The sequence below is a fragment of the Puma concolor genome, chromosome C1 (assembly GCF_028749965.1).
Source record: "Puma concolor isolate L17-30 chromosome C1, mPumCon1.1.hap2, whole genome shotgun sequence".
NCBI classification, from domain to species: Eukaryota; Metazoa; Chordata; class Mammalia; order Carnivora; family Felidae; genus Puma; species Puma concolor.
The window spans coordinates 216,601,659-216,620,324 of NC_141674.1; the positions used below are offsets into that span (position 1 = coordinate 216,601,659).

The 18,666-nt window shown below is 43.7% G+C and overlaps 1 protein-coding gene and 1 long non-coding RNA gene across 5 annotated transcripts in view; one reads left to right on the forward strand and one right to left on the reverse strand.

Moving 5' to 3' along the window:
* DGKD (diacylglycerol kinase delta) overlaps window positions 1-18,666 on the forward strand; it is a 110,750-nt gene that overhangs the window by 24,502 nt on the left and 67,582 nt on the right. For all 4 annotated transcript variants that reach the window (XM_086719965.1, XM_086719966.1, XM_086719968.1 and 1 more), the window contains exons 2-3: window positions 878-988; window positions 2,614-2,694. In XM_086719965.1, the coding sequence (XP_086576091.1) occupies window positions 878-988; window positions 2,614-2,694 (192 nt within the window). The remainder of the gene's footprint in view (window positions 1-877; window positions 989-2,613; window positions 2,695-18,666) is intronic.
* On the reverse strand, window positions 5,798-18,545 carry LOC147578749 (uncharacterized). Its single transcript, XR_015255640.1, has 2 exons — window positions 17,709-18,545; window positions 5,798-7,357 (listed from the first exon to the last, which is right to left on the reverse strand). It is a non-coding gene; the product is annotated as an uncharacterized LOC147578749 (long non-coding RNA).

Sequence of the window (18,666 nt, forward strand, 5' to 3'; positions counted from 1 at the left end):
GAGAGCCAGGCTCTTGTTTCATGCACGTTGTTTATTCGTTTTGACTCTTAGTGGCTCCCAGCGGTTCAGATGTGTAATGATCAAGTGGTTCCTTGAGCATTTTAACTTCTGAGTGCTCTGCAGGGCTCCTTTTGTCCTGTCAGACCAGCACAGGGGACAGCACAAGAGGGAAGCAGGTCCAGGAGAAGGCATGTCCCATTCTTGGCTTTAATTGAGCCAAGGTGAGTGGAGTGCTGTCCACCTAGATTGTTAAGGGAACTCCAGTTTGTGGCGGATGCATCAGATTTATGGGATGAGAGGAGTTTTCGTGACTTTGGTCATGGAACTTCTCTCTGCAGCGTGGGCGGAGGCACATGCCTAGCTTGTGAATGGGGTGACGGTTGAGTGGGGTGCAGGCCTGGAGCTACGCTGAACCCCACAGCAACCTACGTCGACAGTTTTGGCAACAGGATCCTGAGAAATGGCAGGAAGCCAGAGAACACGGAGATGGGGCCAAGAATAGCTGAAAAATACCAAACGCTGAAGTTGGAAAATGCTCTGGCCCCTTGCTGCCTACTGTTGGCCTGCAAGCCTTCATGTCCCCTGCTGCTGATCCCCAGGGCATAGCCAGGCACACCTTGGGCCCCAGACAACCTCACCACTCAGGCACGCTGGTGTCCCTCAGAGAATTGTGTAGCCCCCCCCCCCCCCCCAAAGAAGCGCGCTCGGCCGGTCCATAAGTAGTCAGGGTCTGGGGAGAGTGGGGGAATCCCTCCTTCAGTTAGGCCACTGGCCCGTTAGGGACATGCACGCACTGGCCCGTCTGTGTGCAGTTCTGCCGGACGGGCCCGAGGGCACCATGCAAACGCTTGCTCATGAATCATTTCTGTGTTTTCAGACTGTCATCAAAGAGGGGATGCTGACCAAACAGAACAATTCATTCCAGCGATCAAAAAGGAGATACTTCAAGCTGCGGGGGCGGACGCTGTACTATGCAAAAACGGCCAAGGTGAGATGCGGTGGAGGGGCCGCCGGGGAGAGGGTTCCTACGGGGTCCGCGTCTTGGGAGAAACCTTCGCTTCTTGGATCTGTTACTTCCAGTGAGTTTGGCAATACTCTAGGGTGCTAGCTTTAATTTGTCTCAAGCCATGTTCTATTTCTTACAGACACTGACTTTTACTCATTTTTCTCTTTCCTTAATGTCATATGTCACCAATGAAGAAAAGGGGAAATGTCACAGAAATAATCAAATTACAGTTAGAGATCCTTCTTTCGGAAGGATTGGGGGGTCACAGCCTTAGAACTCTTTTATTACGGACTAAAATTAAAACGTCTTTTTAAAAAAAGTGCTTTATTGAGGTATAATTGGCAAGCAAAATCTGTACAACTTTAACGTGTACAGCTTAGTTTGGAGACAGGTAGTAAATATCTGTGAAACTGATTGAAAGTGTTTCTGAAGTATGTTGGGCTTCTTGGTGTGTGAGCAGAACTGAGATTCTGTCTCTAGGCTTCTAGCCGTGGTCCTTCTTTCCATGTGCAATCTTGTATGTGAGCTTAACCGTGAGAGCCACCAGGCAGCTTAGTGGAAGACAAGGAGCCAGTCAAACCTACTAAATTACTGCTGTGTTTACATAAATGCAGTAAATGCAAAGCTAGTTTTTGGTATTCTGAATACCAGTATTAGTATTGTTGTCAATACTTATATTTTGGTATTAAAATGTAAATGATTCAGATTCCAGATTTGTGTTGGAGATGTATCCCTAGAGAGTGCATTCAAATGTGAAATTGAACAGAACAACTTGTTTAGATAGGGTTCTGACCACATCCCTCATTTAAAAAAACAAAACAAAACACTCATAGTTATTTTAGTTCTTTGTGTGTATGGAGTGGGGGGAGGAGGTTACTTAAAAGGCTGAGTCTTTCTAAGTCATTAGCATTTCCTCCAGGGTTCCCAGTGGACTCCTCTTAGAGGGGACAGTAAGGTAAGTGGGAGGTGTGGACTGATGAGGGGATTTGGAGGGGGAGAGTGAGGGTGGAAATGGGCTGGGGAGAAGGTCCCAGGACTCATTCTCCCATCCTCCTCCTGGAGTCTGGTGGTCTCTCTGTTCAGGACTGAATTCCTTCTGCTCTGCTCCCTTGGTTTTTTGTTGTTGTTGTTGTTCATGGCCACATCCCTTCTATTTGGGTTGGTCTCTCTTCCTAGAATCATTTATTTCAGCCAGGACCTTTCCCGCTAAGTGCATTGGCTGGACAAACCAAAACCGGAAGGAAAGGAGATCCTCAGTCTGGACCCCTGTTCCCTCAGGTGGACTCTGTGGGAAGGCATATTTCACATATAAAAAAATGCTGAGGAGTACAAAAGTTAAATACAGAAATCACAGTGTTTTGTTTTGTTTCCACGAATGCAATCACTAATGAACTCCTGGATTAACACCCGGAGCTCTACCTGTGGGCTCCGTGTGTAGTCACTGCACCTTTAGTCCTCAAGTGTCAGGTGCTCAAGGTTCCAAGGTTCAGGGTTCCAGGCACGTGGGCATCTGTGGGTGTTTGACTAGGGTTGAGGAGAGTGGGGGGGCAATGCTGGGCTGGGTGCCTTGGCCGCGCACTGACCGTGGTGCCTGTGCCTCTCTGCAGTCCATCATATTTGATGAGGTGGACCTGACAGATGCCAGCGTGGCTGAATCCAGCACCAAGAACGTCAACAACAGTTTCACGGTAAGACTCCGGACCACACCTTTCTCGATTCTTCACCATGTGTAGCTTTCCTTTTTAATTTGAACACGTGCGTGTGAGCGGTTCTTTTCTCTGATTGGAATGCTTCCTGGTAAATTTTGAATTTAATGTTGAAAATCATACTGTGGTTGGAGAAAAACTGGGAATTTGGCACATGTAAGCTCGAAAGAACAAGAGGGTCCAAGTGAACTGTTTTTAACGTGTTGTTACATTTCTCTAGGTTTTGCACAGAGCTTTGTTTCTTATGATTATTGTAGAATATTTGGAAAACACGGGAAAATATGTTGAAGCACGTAACCATAATTCAGCTACCTCAAGACATATACTGTTTTTGGTGTATTTCTTCTTTACTTTTAGACTGTCCTCTCACCTCCTGCCACCTGCCCAATTTCTAGCAGTTATGTTGTACTTTTTGCAAAAGTTCTAAGGGCATAAATTCATGTGACCTCACTGTCCAGAGGTAGCCAGATGCTCACTCTAGAGTGTTTGTCTTTATTTCTTTAAAAAAAAAAAAATTTTTTTTTTTAATGTTTATTTATTTTTGAGACAGAGAAAGAGTGTGAACGGGGGAGGGTCAGAGAGAGGGAGACGGAGAATCCAAAGCAGGCTCCAGGCTCTGAGCTGTCAGCACAGAGCCCGACGCGGGGCTCGAACCTGCGGAGTGTGAGATCATGACCTGAGCCGAAGTCGGATGCTTAACCAACTTGAGCCACCCAGGCGCCCCTATCTTTATTTCTAAATATGTGTGCCTTCACCCACATACACCATGAGATTTTTATGATCCTTTTGTTTTACACTTGCTTTTTTTTTTTTTCCCTCCCCCCTCTTGAGAATTTATGGTGGACATTTTTCCATGTCAGTTGATCTAAATGTTCCTCATATTTTTTAATCACTATATAGATAGCATTTCTGGTGTGACTGTAATTTTGGTTTCAGGGGCTGACTTTAAAATCGTTCTGTATAAAGTGTGATTCTAAGGGCAGGAGTGGAGTATTTAAAAGTATGTTTCTATGATTAAGCTAGTCCATCTAGAAGTAAAGTATGCTACCTGATTTTTTTTTTTTTTTCAATTCTTTTGTAACTCCATCAAAGTGCGTAATTTTCTTTACATTTAGGATCTGACATTTTGCATGTTAGTTTCGGATAGTTTCAGGTTTTGTTTTATTTATTTATGGGCTGATTATTGATGTTGCTGTTGCAAATGGGATTTTTCTTCCTCCATTTAAACTTTTATTTATTTTGTTTTGATATATCTAACTGCTCTTGGTTCTGGTTCATGGCTTATCGAATTAGTCAGACTTCCCTGGTGGTCTCTCTTACTTGATTCTTCGTTTTACTTGGAATGTTTTTACTTTTTCACCATCAATTTTATTGTCTACTTACTAGCTGGGGAGATACTTTGAAAACTATGTAAGTGGATTATTCTGTGATTTGTGGCTTTTAGAGTGTTAATAGGAAGAGGTGTTGACTTTTATTGGGGTGTTTGGAGCATTAATTTAGTTGATCATGTTGGTTTTAGGTATTTACACACTTCCTAATAATAAGTTGGTCTTGGTCACGTTAGATTTTACAACCTCGTTTTGTTTAGGCTTTTCCTATCTAATGTGCATGGATGGACATTTCCTCTGGAGTAGGAGGTAAGTAGCCTTTGCTGTTTTGATCTCAGAGTTGGACTAGCCCCATAAAATTCATTTAGTAACTTTCCATAACTTTGTGTGTTCTGGAACACTTTATATGGCTTTAGAATTGATGGTTTCTTGAAAAGCTGAGAGAAATTACTTTAAATTCTCGGTCATAAGGACTCTTCAGGGAGGTAAGGCTATGAAAAGGTTTGTTTTTGCTTTCTGATGATTGGAGCTTTTTTACTGCTTGACTCCATTTTTGTATTTTACTTTCCCCCTTATCCTGCACCTTCAAATTCAGTGGCGTATATTATTTGCACTTGAAACATCAGTGTGTCTGGTTTTATCCCTTTTGTATTTCTAATTTCCTTTGTTTAGCTTTTGTTTTTCTTGTCAGATTTCTTAAACTCCATCGTTTTTGTTGTTTTATATGAGAACCGGTTCTTGGATTATTGATCAGTTCCATTTTTTCTGGCACCTAATTGAGTTTCTGCATTTATTTATATTCATTGTCTCTTTTCTGCTTTTCACAACTTTTAAAAACAACCTACTGATTAGCTTATTCTCATTTTCATTATGTGTGTGTGTATGTATATAATTATATACACAATGAAATTGTCTATGTGATGAAAACACGAGGGACTCTTAATTGAACTCTGAGTGCCTTTCTGTTCACATTCTGAAAGTTGTTTTTTCTCCCAGTAGAAGAGTGTGATTAAAGACAAAATACTTTTCAGGGGTGCCTGGGTGGCTCAGTCGGTTAAGCATCCAGCTTCGACTCAGATCATGATCTCCTGGTTCGTGGGTTTGAGCCCTGTGTCAGGCTCCGTGCTGATAGTTCAGAGCCTGGAGCCTGCTTTGGATTCTGTGTCTCCCTCCTTCTCTGCCCCTCCCCTGCTCATGCTCTGTCTCTCTCTCTCTCAAAAATAAACATTAAAAAAAATTTAAAATAAAAAGACAAAACACTTTTCTGATCCAGTTATTGAAGAAAATTTTCAAGTATGTAAATGTAAATAGGAAATTTAAAACAATCCATATTCCTATTACCCAAAGATAACTGGTAATAATTTCGGCCAATGTCATTCCCACCAAATACATTTTATAAAATACGGTTTTTTAACCTTCTTTCTTTAGTTAACAGTGAGCCTTTTCATTTGTAATATCCTCTAAAATCTTGTGTATTAATGTTGCATAGTATTTCAGCGTATATGTGTGTTAAATTTAACCAGTCCCTACATTGAATGTATTTTCCTATTGTAAGTAATATTGTGATATGCACTTGTACACAGATCCTTTGGTGCATTTCTGATTATTTCTTTAAATTCTTGGACATGGAATTCCATTTGAGGTACAAAGTAGGAGCTGTTAAAAGGCCTCTGAAAAATGGGTGATACATGTCACTACTTATATGAGCCTTGGAAACGTTAGCTAAATGGAAGAAGCCAGACACAAAAGGCCACATATTTGATGATTCCATTTATATGAAATGCCACAGTAGGCAAATCTGTAGAGACAGAAAGTAGCTGATTGGTGGGGGCAGGGGCCTGTGGAGGAGGGAGGAATGGTTGCTGGAGGTACAGGCTTTTTTCAGGGGGTGACAAAATGTTCTAAAATTAGATACAGGTGATAGTTGCCCAACTTTGGGAGTATGCTAAAAGCCAGTAAGTTGTACACTTTAAAAGGGTGAACTGTGTGGGAATTATATCTCGGTAAAAATATGGAAACAATAGGATGGCACTATGCTTTTGGTACCACGTGAGTTAATACGGAGCTCTGTCAGCCTGCTCCAACAGTGAACCCTGATTTGTATGTTGTCTCTATGGGAAATGTGTTCAGAGTGCCCACACTGGACTTGCAGGTGTGGAGGCAGTCTGTGTTGGAGAAACCTCTGGAACCACATCTCTGTCAGGTAGTCATGGACGATTCCCAGCCTTCAGGGACGAGGCACCGATTCTCTCACATTTATTTTTGATTTCGTTAGTGCTTTAAAAACTGCCTTTTCACCTGAGGATGTACTGAGAGGGGACAAGAGAAAGATTAATACTGAGGTTACCCAGAAACATGTGTAGATAGGCAAGCTCATCCCATGAGTGATCCATGATGGCGTATGGAACATGGAGATACACGGGGCGAGTTCACGGCCCGCTTCCCACCAGTCATGATTCCGTAGAGAGTCCGGCAGTTCCAGAGCTGTGAGCAATAGAAGTATTTTCTTGGCTTAAAATTCATACTTGATGATCTTCCCCCTCAGTCACCCCTGCAGTATTTCTCGTCCGCACCCCGAACCTGGTGCTTACCATACAGCCAACTGCCCGAGTCCCTGTGTGGGTCGGTCTGAAGTCGGCCCTCCCGAAAGGCAGGGCCCGGCCGTGGACTTGGCCAGTGCTTGGCACACGTGCGCCAGGAGCAAGTGCAGGACGAATGCATTTGTCCAGAAGCTGCTACGTTTCCTGGGACATCTCATTTGGTTTTCCAGCTATTCCTGGAGTAATTCCCCAATTGCACAATGTCTACTAAATTGCCTGCCTGCTACAATCAGTCCGTGAAAGCTGCTGCAGTTGGAAACCTTTTGTAGCTGAGAAGCATGAGTACATTTACTCCACAGTACAAAAGGCTCCATTTTTATTTCTCCCCCGGATGGCCAGAGAGCTATAACGTTAAGAAATGAGGGCCCATAGGACAAGAGACTGCCAAGGGAGATGGGGGAGGGTATGTGGGGAGGGGAGAGATTTTAGACAGGCTGGATGGAGGAGGTGTCACAAACGAGGCTCATGTAACTAGAGGGGGTCTGCTTGTCGTCCTGTTCTTTAAGAACAGTGTGAGGCTGGGGTGAGGCTGGAGACGTAGAGATTGCCTTCAGATTCTTCCTTGGTGGCGTGGCGGCAGCGGGAGCTTCCAGACGATGGGGAGTAGAGCTCACGGTGTCTTCTGCCTTCTCACCTTCAGGTGGGGCCGCCCCCTCACAAGGCCAAAAAAGTGGCGTGAATAGGAGAAGGGAATTTGCCAGCTTTAGGTTCCAGCCTCTGTAATGTGAAATTATATGTTTCTGATGATTAAGCATGTTAATACTAATCTCTGAAAACTTAGAGGCTTTTCATATCTCATTGCCAACTTGCCCTTAGAACTTATATCAATGGGACTTCATGAAAGTTCTTTTTTTCTTAAGTTTATTTATTTTTAGAGAGAGAGAGAGTGAGAGAGAGAGAGAGTGAGAACATGTGCACATACTCTAGCAGGGGAGGGGCAGAGAGAGAGGAGAGAGAGAATCCTGAGCAGGCTCTGCATTGTCACCACAGAGCCCGATGTGGGGCTTGAACCCACAAACTGTGAGATCATGACCTGAGCTTAAGTGGGATGCTTAACTGACTAAGCCACCCAGGCGCCCTAAAAGTTCTTTTTTTAAATCCTTTTACAGACACCATGTTTTAACATTTTAGGATATCTTTGCCATTTTGATAGTTTAAAAAATGGTAATTTGTTGGGGTGCCTGGGTGACTCAAGTCGGTTGAGCGTCCAACTGTTGATTTCAGCTCAGGTCATGGTCCCAGGGTTGTGGGATTGAGCCTTGCATCTGGCTCCACGCGGAATGTGGAGCCTGCTTGAGATTCTCTCTCTCCCCCTGCCCCTCTACCCTGCTCACGTTCTCTCTTTCTCTCAAATAAAAAGGGTAATTTGTTTTGATTTGTTTCTTCAACTATCAAAGTGAGGTTGAACATTGGCTATTTGAATTTCTCTCTTTATGAATTATTTTTTTTCATGGGCTTTCAGATAGTTAGACACTGTATTTTTAGGGTTCAAATTACCTTACTCATTGGCTTTCTCTATCTAAATTTGCCCTCACTGGTTGTGATAGTTTTAGTGCTTTGTCTTTTTTATTTTTGAGAGCGAGCAAGCGAGCATGGGGGAAGGGCAGAGAGAGAGGGAGACACAGTATTGGAAGCAGGCTCCAGGCTCTGAGCTGTCAGCACAGAGCCCGACACAGGGCTCGAACTTACGAACCATGAGATCACCACCTGAGCTGAAGTTGGATGCTTAACTGACTGAGCCACCCAGGTACCCCTGTCTTTTTTTTTTTTTTTTTTTTCTTTTAAAGTAGATTTCATCTAGTAATGGTGGGGCTGAAGTTACCAGGTAAAAATTCTCATTTACCTTCATGCTTCTTTCCTTCGCATTTTCTAACATGTTTTAAAATTATTTTCAGCTTTATGATCATAAAATTACAGATTTATACTGAAGGTGTATTTTTACTACTATAACTTTCCAAAGGAGTTTATCAATGCAGAATTTCCACTTTACTGAAACTATATATTTCAGATAAGTTTTTAAATGGAAAAATGACTTGCCTACCAAAAAATACATGAATATAAGTGCAAGCTTGATGTGTAATGACCACTCAGATTGAGTGATAGAACATATCCAGGCCCAGAGAGGCTCCGCTCGTGATCTCTCACAGTCATGGTTACCCTCCCCTCTCCAAATGTAAACACTATCCTGACCATCCAATACTGTAGATTAGTTTTGATGGTTTTAGGTATTTGATATAAATGGGACTCCTAATGTATATTATTTTGTATCTTTTGTGATCTGTACATTTCCTAATATCATGGCACTTGGGGGATTTTTCTTGTTGTATTGTTATTGATTTCTAGCTTAATTTTACTATGATCAGAGAATATACTTTGTGAGTTTAAACCTTTGAAATTGATGAGACTTTTTATCACCTACAAGTTTTCATAAATGTTCCATGTGCATTTGACTGTAACTCAGATTCAGTAGTTCCTGTATGCAGTTGATTAGGACAAAGGTTTAGTTATTTTTCTCAAATATTTTATAACCTACTGATTTGTTTTTCCACTTTTCCTATTAGTTATTAAGATTGATTAAAATCTCCTGTGATTTTGGACTTACCTGGTTTTTGTTTTCATTCTGCTAGTCCTGCTTTATATATGTAGAGGGTTATTTTTAAGTGCATATAGATTTAGGGTTATTTTATATTCTTACTAGATTGAGCCTTTTATGAAATAACCTTCTGTTCTCTTCATATTTTTTTGCCTTAAAGTTTACTTTGATGTTACTATAGCTGCAATAGCTTTTTTGTGGTTGGTAATTATTTTGTAAGTAATGGTACATAATTTTCGATTCTTTTGCTTTCAAGCCTTTTTGTTTATATATAGGGTGTATCTCTTGTAAGCAACATATGGTTTTGTGGTTTTTAAAATTAACCATTGTATTATTTAATTGGATTATATATTCAGTTGGGTTGGATTATTTTTAATCTGTGATTAGTTTAGATACTCTCGTATTTGGGTATAAATCTAACATATTCTTTTTGTCTTTTTATATTTTTTCACACATTTCTTCCTTTCTTAAATGGATTAATTATTTCTTTTTACCTTCTGTTATAGCTTGTTTTTTTTTTTTTTTTAAGATTCAGTTCTTTAATTTTTTTTAATTTTTTTTTTTTCAACGTTTATTTATTTTTGGGACAGAGAGAGACAGAGCATGAACGGGGGAGGGGCAGAGAGAGAGGGAGACACAGAATCGGAAACAGGCTCCACGCTCTGAGCCATCAGCCCAGAGCCCGACGCGGGGCTCGAACTCACGGACCGCGAGATCGTGACCTGGCTGAAGTCGGACGCTTAACCGACTGCGCCACCCAGGCGCCCCTTAATTTTTTTTTTTTTTTTAATGTTTATTTATTTTTGAAGGAGAGAGAGACAGAGTGTAAGCAGGGGAGGGGCAGAGAAGGAGGGAGACACAGAATCCAAAGCAGGCTCCAGGCTCTAAGCTGTCAGCACAGAGCCAGCGGATGTGGGGCTCAAACACACAAACCGTGAGATCATGACCTGAGCCGAAGTTGGACACTTAACTGACTGGGCCATCCAGGTGCCCCTGTTATGGCTTGTTTTGTATGCATTATTTTAGGGGTATTTGGGTGGCTCAGTTAGTTGAGCGTCTGACTTTGGCTCAGGTCATGATCTCACGGTTCGTGGGTTTGAGCCCCTCATTGGGCTTTGCACTAACAGCTTGGAGCCTGGAGCCTGCTTCAGATCCTGTATCTCCCCCTCTCTCTGCCCCTCCCCTGCTCATGCTCTGTCTCTCTTTCTCAAAAATAAACAAACATTAAAAACAAGTGTATACATTATTTTAGTGTATATTTTACAGATTACAAAATACATCCTTGGCTTTAATTAAATTTAAATTAAATTAAATTTAATTAAATTTAGTACTAAAGTACTAAAGTAATAAAGAAGTACTTTTAGTGCTTCCCAGATAACGCAAGGACCCTAGAGCCTTTACACTCTCTGTACTCTTCATTGCTACTGAAGTCATAATTGAAATTACAATTAAGTTGTGGTACTTAAATAAAAAACAACCATCTCTGTACTCTCCTGTAGCCTTTCTGCTGGTTTCTTAAATTTTATAAATATTTGAAGCCTCATAGGACCTTCATTTAGATTTATAATGGATATTTAACCTTTCTGTTGCTTTTCATTTCTTTTTGTATTTCTGTGATCCATTTGTGGTAATATTCCTTCTGTGTGGAAAAACTCCCTTCAGTATTTCTTTAGTATAGGTTTCTCTTTTTGTTTGAAATACCTTTATTTCACCTTTTTGAAGGATGTTTTTGCTTGTTACACAATTCTAGCGTGGCAGTTATTTTCTTAGAGCAGTCTAGAAATGTTATTGTAGGGGTGCCTGGCTGGCTCAGTTGGTGGAGCATGCGACTCTTGGTCTCAGGGTCATGAGTTTTAGCCCCACGTTGCACAGATAGCTTACATTAAAAAAAAAAGTCCTTGTATTTTAGCTTCCATTATTTCTGTTAGAAACTCATTAGCAACTCATTGTTGCTCCTTGGATGGAGTAGTATATTCTTCCTACTACTTTAAAAATTTTCATTATGTTTTTTTACGATTTTTCCAGGCACAGCTCTTTGTATTTATCTTGCTTAGTATTCCTAGCACTTCTGAAATCTATGGATTTAGATTCCTTTTATTGTCAGTTTGGGCAAAGTCTTGGTTATTATTTCTTCAAGCGTTGCTTCTACCCATTCATTTTTTCCTCTTATTCTGGGGCTTGTGTGTTAGATCTTTTCACTCTCTTCCATTTGTTTTTTATATTCTTTAAAAAGAGTATTTTCTATTCTTTTCTCTCGGGGTGTTTTATTATTATTATCTTTTGATGTTCTTCAGGTCTTTCTTGTTTGTTATTAAATCCATTTCAGGGGGCACCTGCGTGGCTCAGTTGGTTAAGAGTCCAACTCTTGGTTTTGGCTCAGGTCATGATCTCACATTTCGTGGGTTTGAGCCCCACACTGGGCTCTGTGCTGTCCGGACAGAGTCTGCTTGGGATTCCTCCCTCTCTCTCTCTCCCTCTGCCCCTCCCTTGCTTTCTCTGTCTCTCTCTCAAAAATAAATAAACGAACTTAAAAAAATCCATTTCAGTTCTTTTGTCTTTCAGCTTGAGAATTTTCATTTGATTTTTTAAAAAAGATTTCTAGTTGCCTGCCAAAGTCCCTATATTAAGCATATTTATGTTAAAGTCTATGTCTGAAAACTCAAATATCTGGTTCTTTTATGGGTCTTCTTCTATTGTCTGGCCTTTCTGTTGGCTTTTGTTCCTTTAGTCTTTTTTTCTTGCATGCCTGTTAATTTTGGTTGACAAATATTGTTGGAAAACTGTCAAGATAATTTTATGCTCAGGTGATGGTGTCTTCCCTTAGAGAGCATTTACTTTTGCTTCTAGTTAGGTAAGCAGGGTAGCAGCAGATTATCTTAAATCCAGTTTGTGATAGAGCTAATTTGAATGTGGGCTTTACTTTTTCCATTGGCCGGTCTCTTTGCACTCCTTATGGGATACTCCTTCAGAAGTCTCATCTATAAATTTGAGGTATTCGTTCTCTATTGGGCTCTGAATTTGTGTTTTTCCCACCAGTCCTGTGGTATTACCAGAAGCTCTGTTTAGCGTCTCAGCCTCTTCCACTTATGAGTGAATCCACTTATGAGTGAATCTGCAGTTGTCACTAGTTTAATTTTCTCTGCATCTTGTCACTCAGTGATATTTATAGGTGTCTGACATTAAGATCACCGATTATAAAACGTGAGATACCATTTACTTGAAGGATGATGTATTTACCAAAGGGAATAATGTTTGGCCTTTGTCATTTATGAAATTTGTTGTTTAGGTCTTCTTATGATCCTGTTTTTAATTTACCTGATCTTCCATAGACTGATGAAGAATTACTCTATTTCAGGACAGTTATATTTGTCATTTTATTCTTATATTTGCAACATGTTTCACCTTCATCATTTTTGAAGCTCTTTTGAAAAAAAAGCGCGTGGATGTTAATACCACCATTCCTGAGTAACCATTTGTCAATAAGGTACGATCTTTTTTACACTGAATAGTTCTTACCACTAACTGTGATACTAATATTGCCATCTTTTTTTGTTCAGAATTTAAGAATGTGTACTTCCCTCTCCCACCCTCACTTCTAGCTTCAGTTTTTCCTTGCTATTTTAGATTGTAATTCTTGTAAGCAGTATGTGGTTAGAAGTTGTTTTACTTCAGTCTGGAGCTCTTTGCCGGTAATAGTGGACTGTAGACATTTTCTACTTGTCCGGGTTTGTGCACTTCGGACTCCTGTGTTTGGTGGCTGACTGCTGTGCTTTCTTGATTGGATGCTTCCTTGGTACCTCTCTTCTGTTTGGCATTTTTGTGAGTGCTGTGCACTGTTGATATTTGTTAATGATTTGAGTTTAAAATTCCTTTAAAAAATACATTTATAATTCACAGATTTTCTTATGCTGTATCTGCTTATAGCCAGCCCAATTGGTGATGTCCTTTTCTGGTCAACCTTTGTAACTGACAGGGTGTTTAGTCACATAGAACACACTTCTCAGTGCTTTCTTTCACCAACTGTTGTTTGTATTACACTAATGAAAATGAGAAGGCACCGAGGAACAAAGAAAAATAATGTAGAATGTTTTGCTTTCCACAAAGGAAACAAAATATGGTGGTTTTTTTTTGTTTTTTTTTATTAGATAATTCCAACGACATCATGTTTTCTGATCCTGGTGTTGGAGGGGAGGCATCTGAAGCTAGCCTTGCTGTTGTCGTTATCGTCGAGGATATCTGTACATTTCTGCTTGAAATCTTGTGGGATTCTTTTTCTCTTCTGTGCTGTTGGATTTTGCTTACTAGTTTGTCTGGTATATACTAAATCTTCTGTCTTCCAGACTTGCTTTTGGTTTTCCAACTTTTACAAAGATCTTTTTTTCCTTTTATTTTCTGTATAGTTCTGGTTCATGTGCTTTGTCTTGTTCTTTGGGAACTTTGTTGTTTGCTCATTTATTGGTTCAGAATATGTCTATTGAGGGCCTGCCCAGGGCGGAGCACCATTCTCAGTGGTGGAGTTTCATTGGTGAGCAGAAAAGAGGGGCTCTTCGTCAAGCTCGTGTCCTCCTGGGGCCTCAGGGCAGCATGCAGGAAGAGGTGACAGCTGAAACAGGTGGTAGGGAAGGAAGGCTGCATAGTGAGGACCCCCCCCCCCAACTGGTACTGGGGTGGAGTTGGGAGGACTGCCCCTGAAGAGGTGATATTTTCCTTGAGATATGAAGACCGGTTAGTGGTAAATCAGCTGAAGGAAGTGTGTGCAGGTGTGTGTGCCTGCAGGCACCCTAGAATGGGGCAGGTCAGGGGCCCAGTGTGTGCAAAGGCCTCGTGATGGAGGACACGGCACAGCCTGTGTGAAGAAGCGGAAGAAGGGCTGTGTGGCTGCTGAGGCCTGAGGGGGAGAGAGAGACCAGGGGGAGGGCTCCAGGCTTCATCCTTCACCAGGTAATACCATTGAATCGTTCCGTTTGGTGAATTTCCCAGACTTGCAGTGTGAGAATGTTATACTCTGGTTGCAATGTGGAGGGTGACCTGGAGGAGGAAGGGAGAGGGCAGAGGGTGTGTAGGAGGCGGTGGGAGACCACCTGCTGCTGGTTCTGAGTGGAGGGGGATGGAGGGCGGGCACTGGACAGGTGGTACCATCGGCACAGCCCCGTGGAGGCGGATGAAGGTGTCAGGTTTTGTCCAGGAGGGTTCTGTATCTCCGTGTCTGTCGAGTTCTCCTGCATTATTTAAATTTGTTGATTTTCCCAGATTCTATTTAGGAAAGTTTTAATTTTATTTCCTATTGCATTTCCTTATGATTTTTACCCCCATCCAGCATAGCCTTCGTGTTATTTTTGCCTTGTTTTTATCTCCTGGCCAATTCTCATTTGATAGAGAGATTTTTTTTTTTTTTTTTTTTTAATTAATTTCTTTATTTTGAGAGAAAGCACAAGTTGGGGAAGAGGGAGAGGGAGAGTGAGAGAATCTTAAGCAGGCTCCACGCTTCGCACGGAGCCCGATGCGGGGCTCAATTTCACAACCCGGAGATCATGACCTGAGCTAAAATCAAGACGCTTAACAGACTGAGCCACCCAGATAGAGAGAGATTCTAAAAATTCTTTCTGTTTAATGTCATTTTCTGCTTCGGGGAAGATTTTCCATTTTCTCTTGGGCTTCCAAATGTTTTCATTGATTTGGATTTCCCCCTTGCCTGATCTCTTTATCTTTGAGTTTTCGGTGGTGATTTTGTCTTCCAGTCCCGCACTGGCTTCTTTTATGACCTTCCCGGAGCGGCACAGAGCTGTAGAGTGTGCAGGGAGGAGCAGGGCCATCAGAGTTTAGTGCTCTTACTTATTTTGCCAAGTCAGCGTTTTCATCATTTAAAGCTTTGTCCTATTTCAATAAAGATTCGATGAAATGTCATCACCTCCTTTAATGTTACCTGAAGTGTCAAAATGCCGCAAAAACAAGTCCAAATAGTGGGGCGTGGCACAGCTCCATTCCCCCTGCCCCCCCCCTCCCCGTCCCCGAGAGCCCCTCCTCTGAGTCCATTTGGGTCTGCTTGTCACCGGGCTGTAGCATCTCCTGCGCGAGAGCAAGGGTTTAGTTTTGCTCACTGCTGTACCTGAGAGCCCCCACACAGTACTGCTCGAAGGGTGACTTGATTGCCACTGACTCCAGGATGACTTGGGCCCCGCCCCGTTCCTCTGGCTGATCTCACCAGCAGAACGCTTCCAGTGCGCACTCCGGGTGGCCGGGCAGGTCTGCCCTCACGTGGTGTGTGGTTCCGTGGGCGCAGCGGGCCGGGGAGGAACCAGCTCGGGGCTGCGGTGGGGGGCAGGTGTCAGGGGCGAGAGTCTTGGAGGCCTGAGGTTGAGAGGGAGCCCTGGCCAGCAATGCGAGTGTCCAGGGGGTGGAAGTGGTTCCTGCCAGAGAGGGCAGAGCGTGTGAGGGCGGCGAGATGGGCAGAGGTCAGAGGTGAAGTGCTTTCCACGCCGTGTGGAGTTTGGACTTTTTTGTCATGGGTACCGGGAAGCCGTTAAGGTTCTTCTAAGTCACCAAAGCCGGGGTTGGTGACTGTTTTTGTTAAAGTCTGGCTGCTGCCGAAGACGAGGTCTTGCAGGAAGAGGAGGTCAGCATGGATGTGTGGAGGTCGGACGGGTGGCCTTGCTGTGGCCCAGTGGGACGTGTGGAAGCCTCGATGGAGCTACTGTGGAGAGGAGGGGCCGGATGGAGAGCAGGGTTGCAGGCGCTTTGGCTAGGCACTTCTCGTTGGTACTGTGCTGTTCCTTGTCTTGCATGACTTGGGAATTCAGTAGGGTGGTGAGGAAAAATGGGATTTTGAGCAGTTGGTAATTGCTGCTTTCCCAGAAAGCAGCTCTGCACGAGGCCCCACGGTACATGCGTGCAGGGCCAGCCAGACTCAGGGGTGGCTGTGGACGCCCTCCCTTTACCAGGGGTGCATCACTGACCCCTCCAGTTCTGGAAATTTCACCTCAGAGGCTGACTTCATGGTTGCTGGTGTCAGAGGCTCTGTCCCTTTTGAGGGAGGTAGAATGAGCCGAGGTGAATTTGGTGAAGGTTTTCTAAGCTAAGTAGGACCGAGGGACTCGTCATCGGAGGGTGACACAGGTGCTGCTGATGGACAGCGGGAAGCAGGTTGAGGGCTGACTGCAGGCGGGTGCAGGCCGAGTACTGGCCCGTGTCCCTTGGATGGCAGGGAGCCCGGGGCCCACGGGGATTGCGAGGCGTTTGCACCCGCATTGCCTGGGAGAGGACGGTGGCTCTCTGGAAGTTCATTCCGCACTCTGGAGCCCTTTACCTCTGTCGGGGAGGTCATCTGCTGTCCCAGCATCACGAGCTTGAGGCCTGACCCCCCCGCCTCGAACCCCTTGGGCTCTGGTGCTGGTGTTGGACGGTACCTTGGCCCTGGGACCAGCAGCCAGTTCTGGTCTTGTCCAGGTGCACGTCCTGTTCCTCAGGCTGGTGGGTGGGGGTGCCCACGGCACCCTCCCTCGGTGGGGCTCTGGGTCCCCCCGAGCAGCCAGAGGGCGGGGACGGAAGCTGATGTCATCAGGGACCGAGAAAGCCAGCGCTGTGGGGGAACAGGATCCCAAGGAAAGGACGGGGCTTTATAAGTTAACGCAGCTTGTGTGTTAGGGACTCAGGCTGTAATAGGTTCGGTTACCCTTTACTTCATTTTTGGGGAAAATGATGTGCTATGTGGTGTTCCATGTTCTGGTTTTCCCAGAGGAATCAGGGACTCTGTCTTTGAATGTCTGGGATCTGTATTTCCTCAAGTGTAAGAACCTAGACAGTAGAACTAGGTTATATTCTTTTTTTCACTGCTGAAAGTACCCAGCGTGGGACCTTGTGCAGAAGCAGCAGGGCTCAGAGACAAGGACTGGGAAGCCAGGTCATGAATCTCAGCTCACTAGCTGAGTGGCCCTGGGCAAGTCACTGAACAACTCTGAGCCTCAGCTTCCTCATCTGAGACATGGGATAATAATAGTACCTACTTATGGGGTTGCTGTGAGGATTAAATGAGCTGATAAAATGTAGACATGACGTAAGTGTTGGCTGTTGTTAACGTTATGATTATAGGCACTCACTGCCTGTCTATTCAGTGGGTAAATTGAAAGCAGCGGACCAAATTAATTTATGATATCCTTTGGTACTTAACTAGACCTTTTTCTTTTAGTTTGAGTTACTTACATTTCTTAAGTGAAATGTTTCATACTTTCTCTGTTTGCTGAATAATAACTTCTAATTAAAATCACTGTGGATTATTCTAGACTTCACTGGCCCTAAAAGCAGTCGGGCTGTTTTACTCTTATTCCTGGGGTCCTGGCAGCAACCGCACTTGAGTTGGACCTTGAAGAGGAAAGACAAGTTTGACTGGAATATGCCTGAAATATAAAACCATTAAAAAGAGTCACATTCTGCCCATTTCTAAAAGCAGTGTAAATCATCAAGGGCCACCTCAGTTCTTACCTCCTCCAGTCCATGGGACGTGGCGCTCCCCAGCTGTCCCAGCCTCTTGCCTTGCCACGGACCTGCTCCAGCCGACCTGCTTTTTGTAGGGAACCAGTACCCTGTGCACAGGTCACCCTGGTCTTGGTGGGGCTCCTCAGTATGGGGGCCCTTTGCTGAAGTTCCCTCTACAGACCTCTCCATTCCTCAAAGGTAGGGTGACAACTGCCTCTTCTGGGAGGTCTTCCTGTTCATGCCGTGGTCAGAAGGTAACATGTTGCCACTTTCTGCTTACTCAGGGCAGCGGTTCCCAAACTTGGCTGTGCCTGAGCACCCTTTGGGAAAAAAATATCGGCACCATCCCCAGAGATTCTGATGCCGATTTGTAAGTGGGTGACTTTTCGGTGCTTTCCATGATTTTGCAGTGCAGCCACGTTTGGGACTCACACTCTTGTGATGCCAGATGCGCACAGGCTCCTTAGTAATCTGTGCACTTGGTCACACTTTCTTAGGTCTTGACTTGAGGCCAGGGGTTCTCTTTGAAGCTTGCTGTTCCCTGTGCAGGATGCACATGGGCTCTGTGCCGGCGAGCGTGAGCCAGGAAGGAGGCTTTGTTGCTTCTTTCTCTTCAGAGAGGATATTGGATGGTTCGTTCATCGCAGTGGACTATGCTGTGGGTTGCTGTTACCCTCTTACAAATGCCCTTCGTACTGGGCCGAGAGCTTGCTGGGAGCTGTGCGTCTTTGGATTCTGATGAGCAGCTATGGGTTGGGCCCGGCTCCTTTTTCTGTGTGTGTGTGTGTATGTGTGTGTGTGTGTATGTGCGCGCACGCTCATGTATGTATGTCCATGTGTGTGTCTGTCTGTGTGTCTCTGGGTGGTGTCCATTTGTGTGTGTGTGTGTGTGTGTGTGTGTGTGTGTGTGTGTGTTTCCCTTAAGTTTGACAGTGTGAAAACTTCTTATCTACCCCTGGAGAGC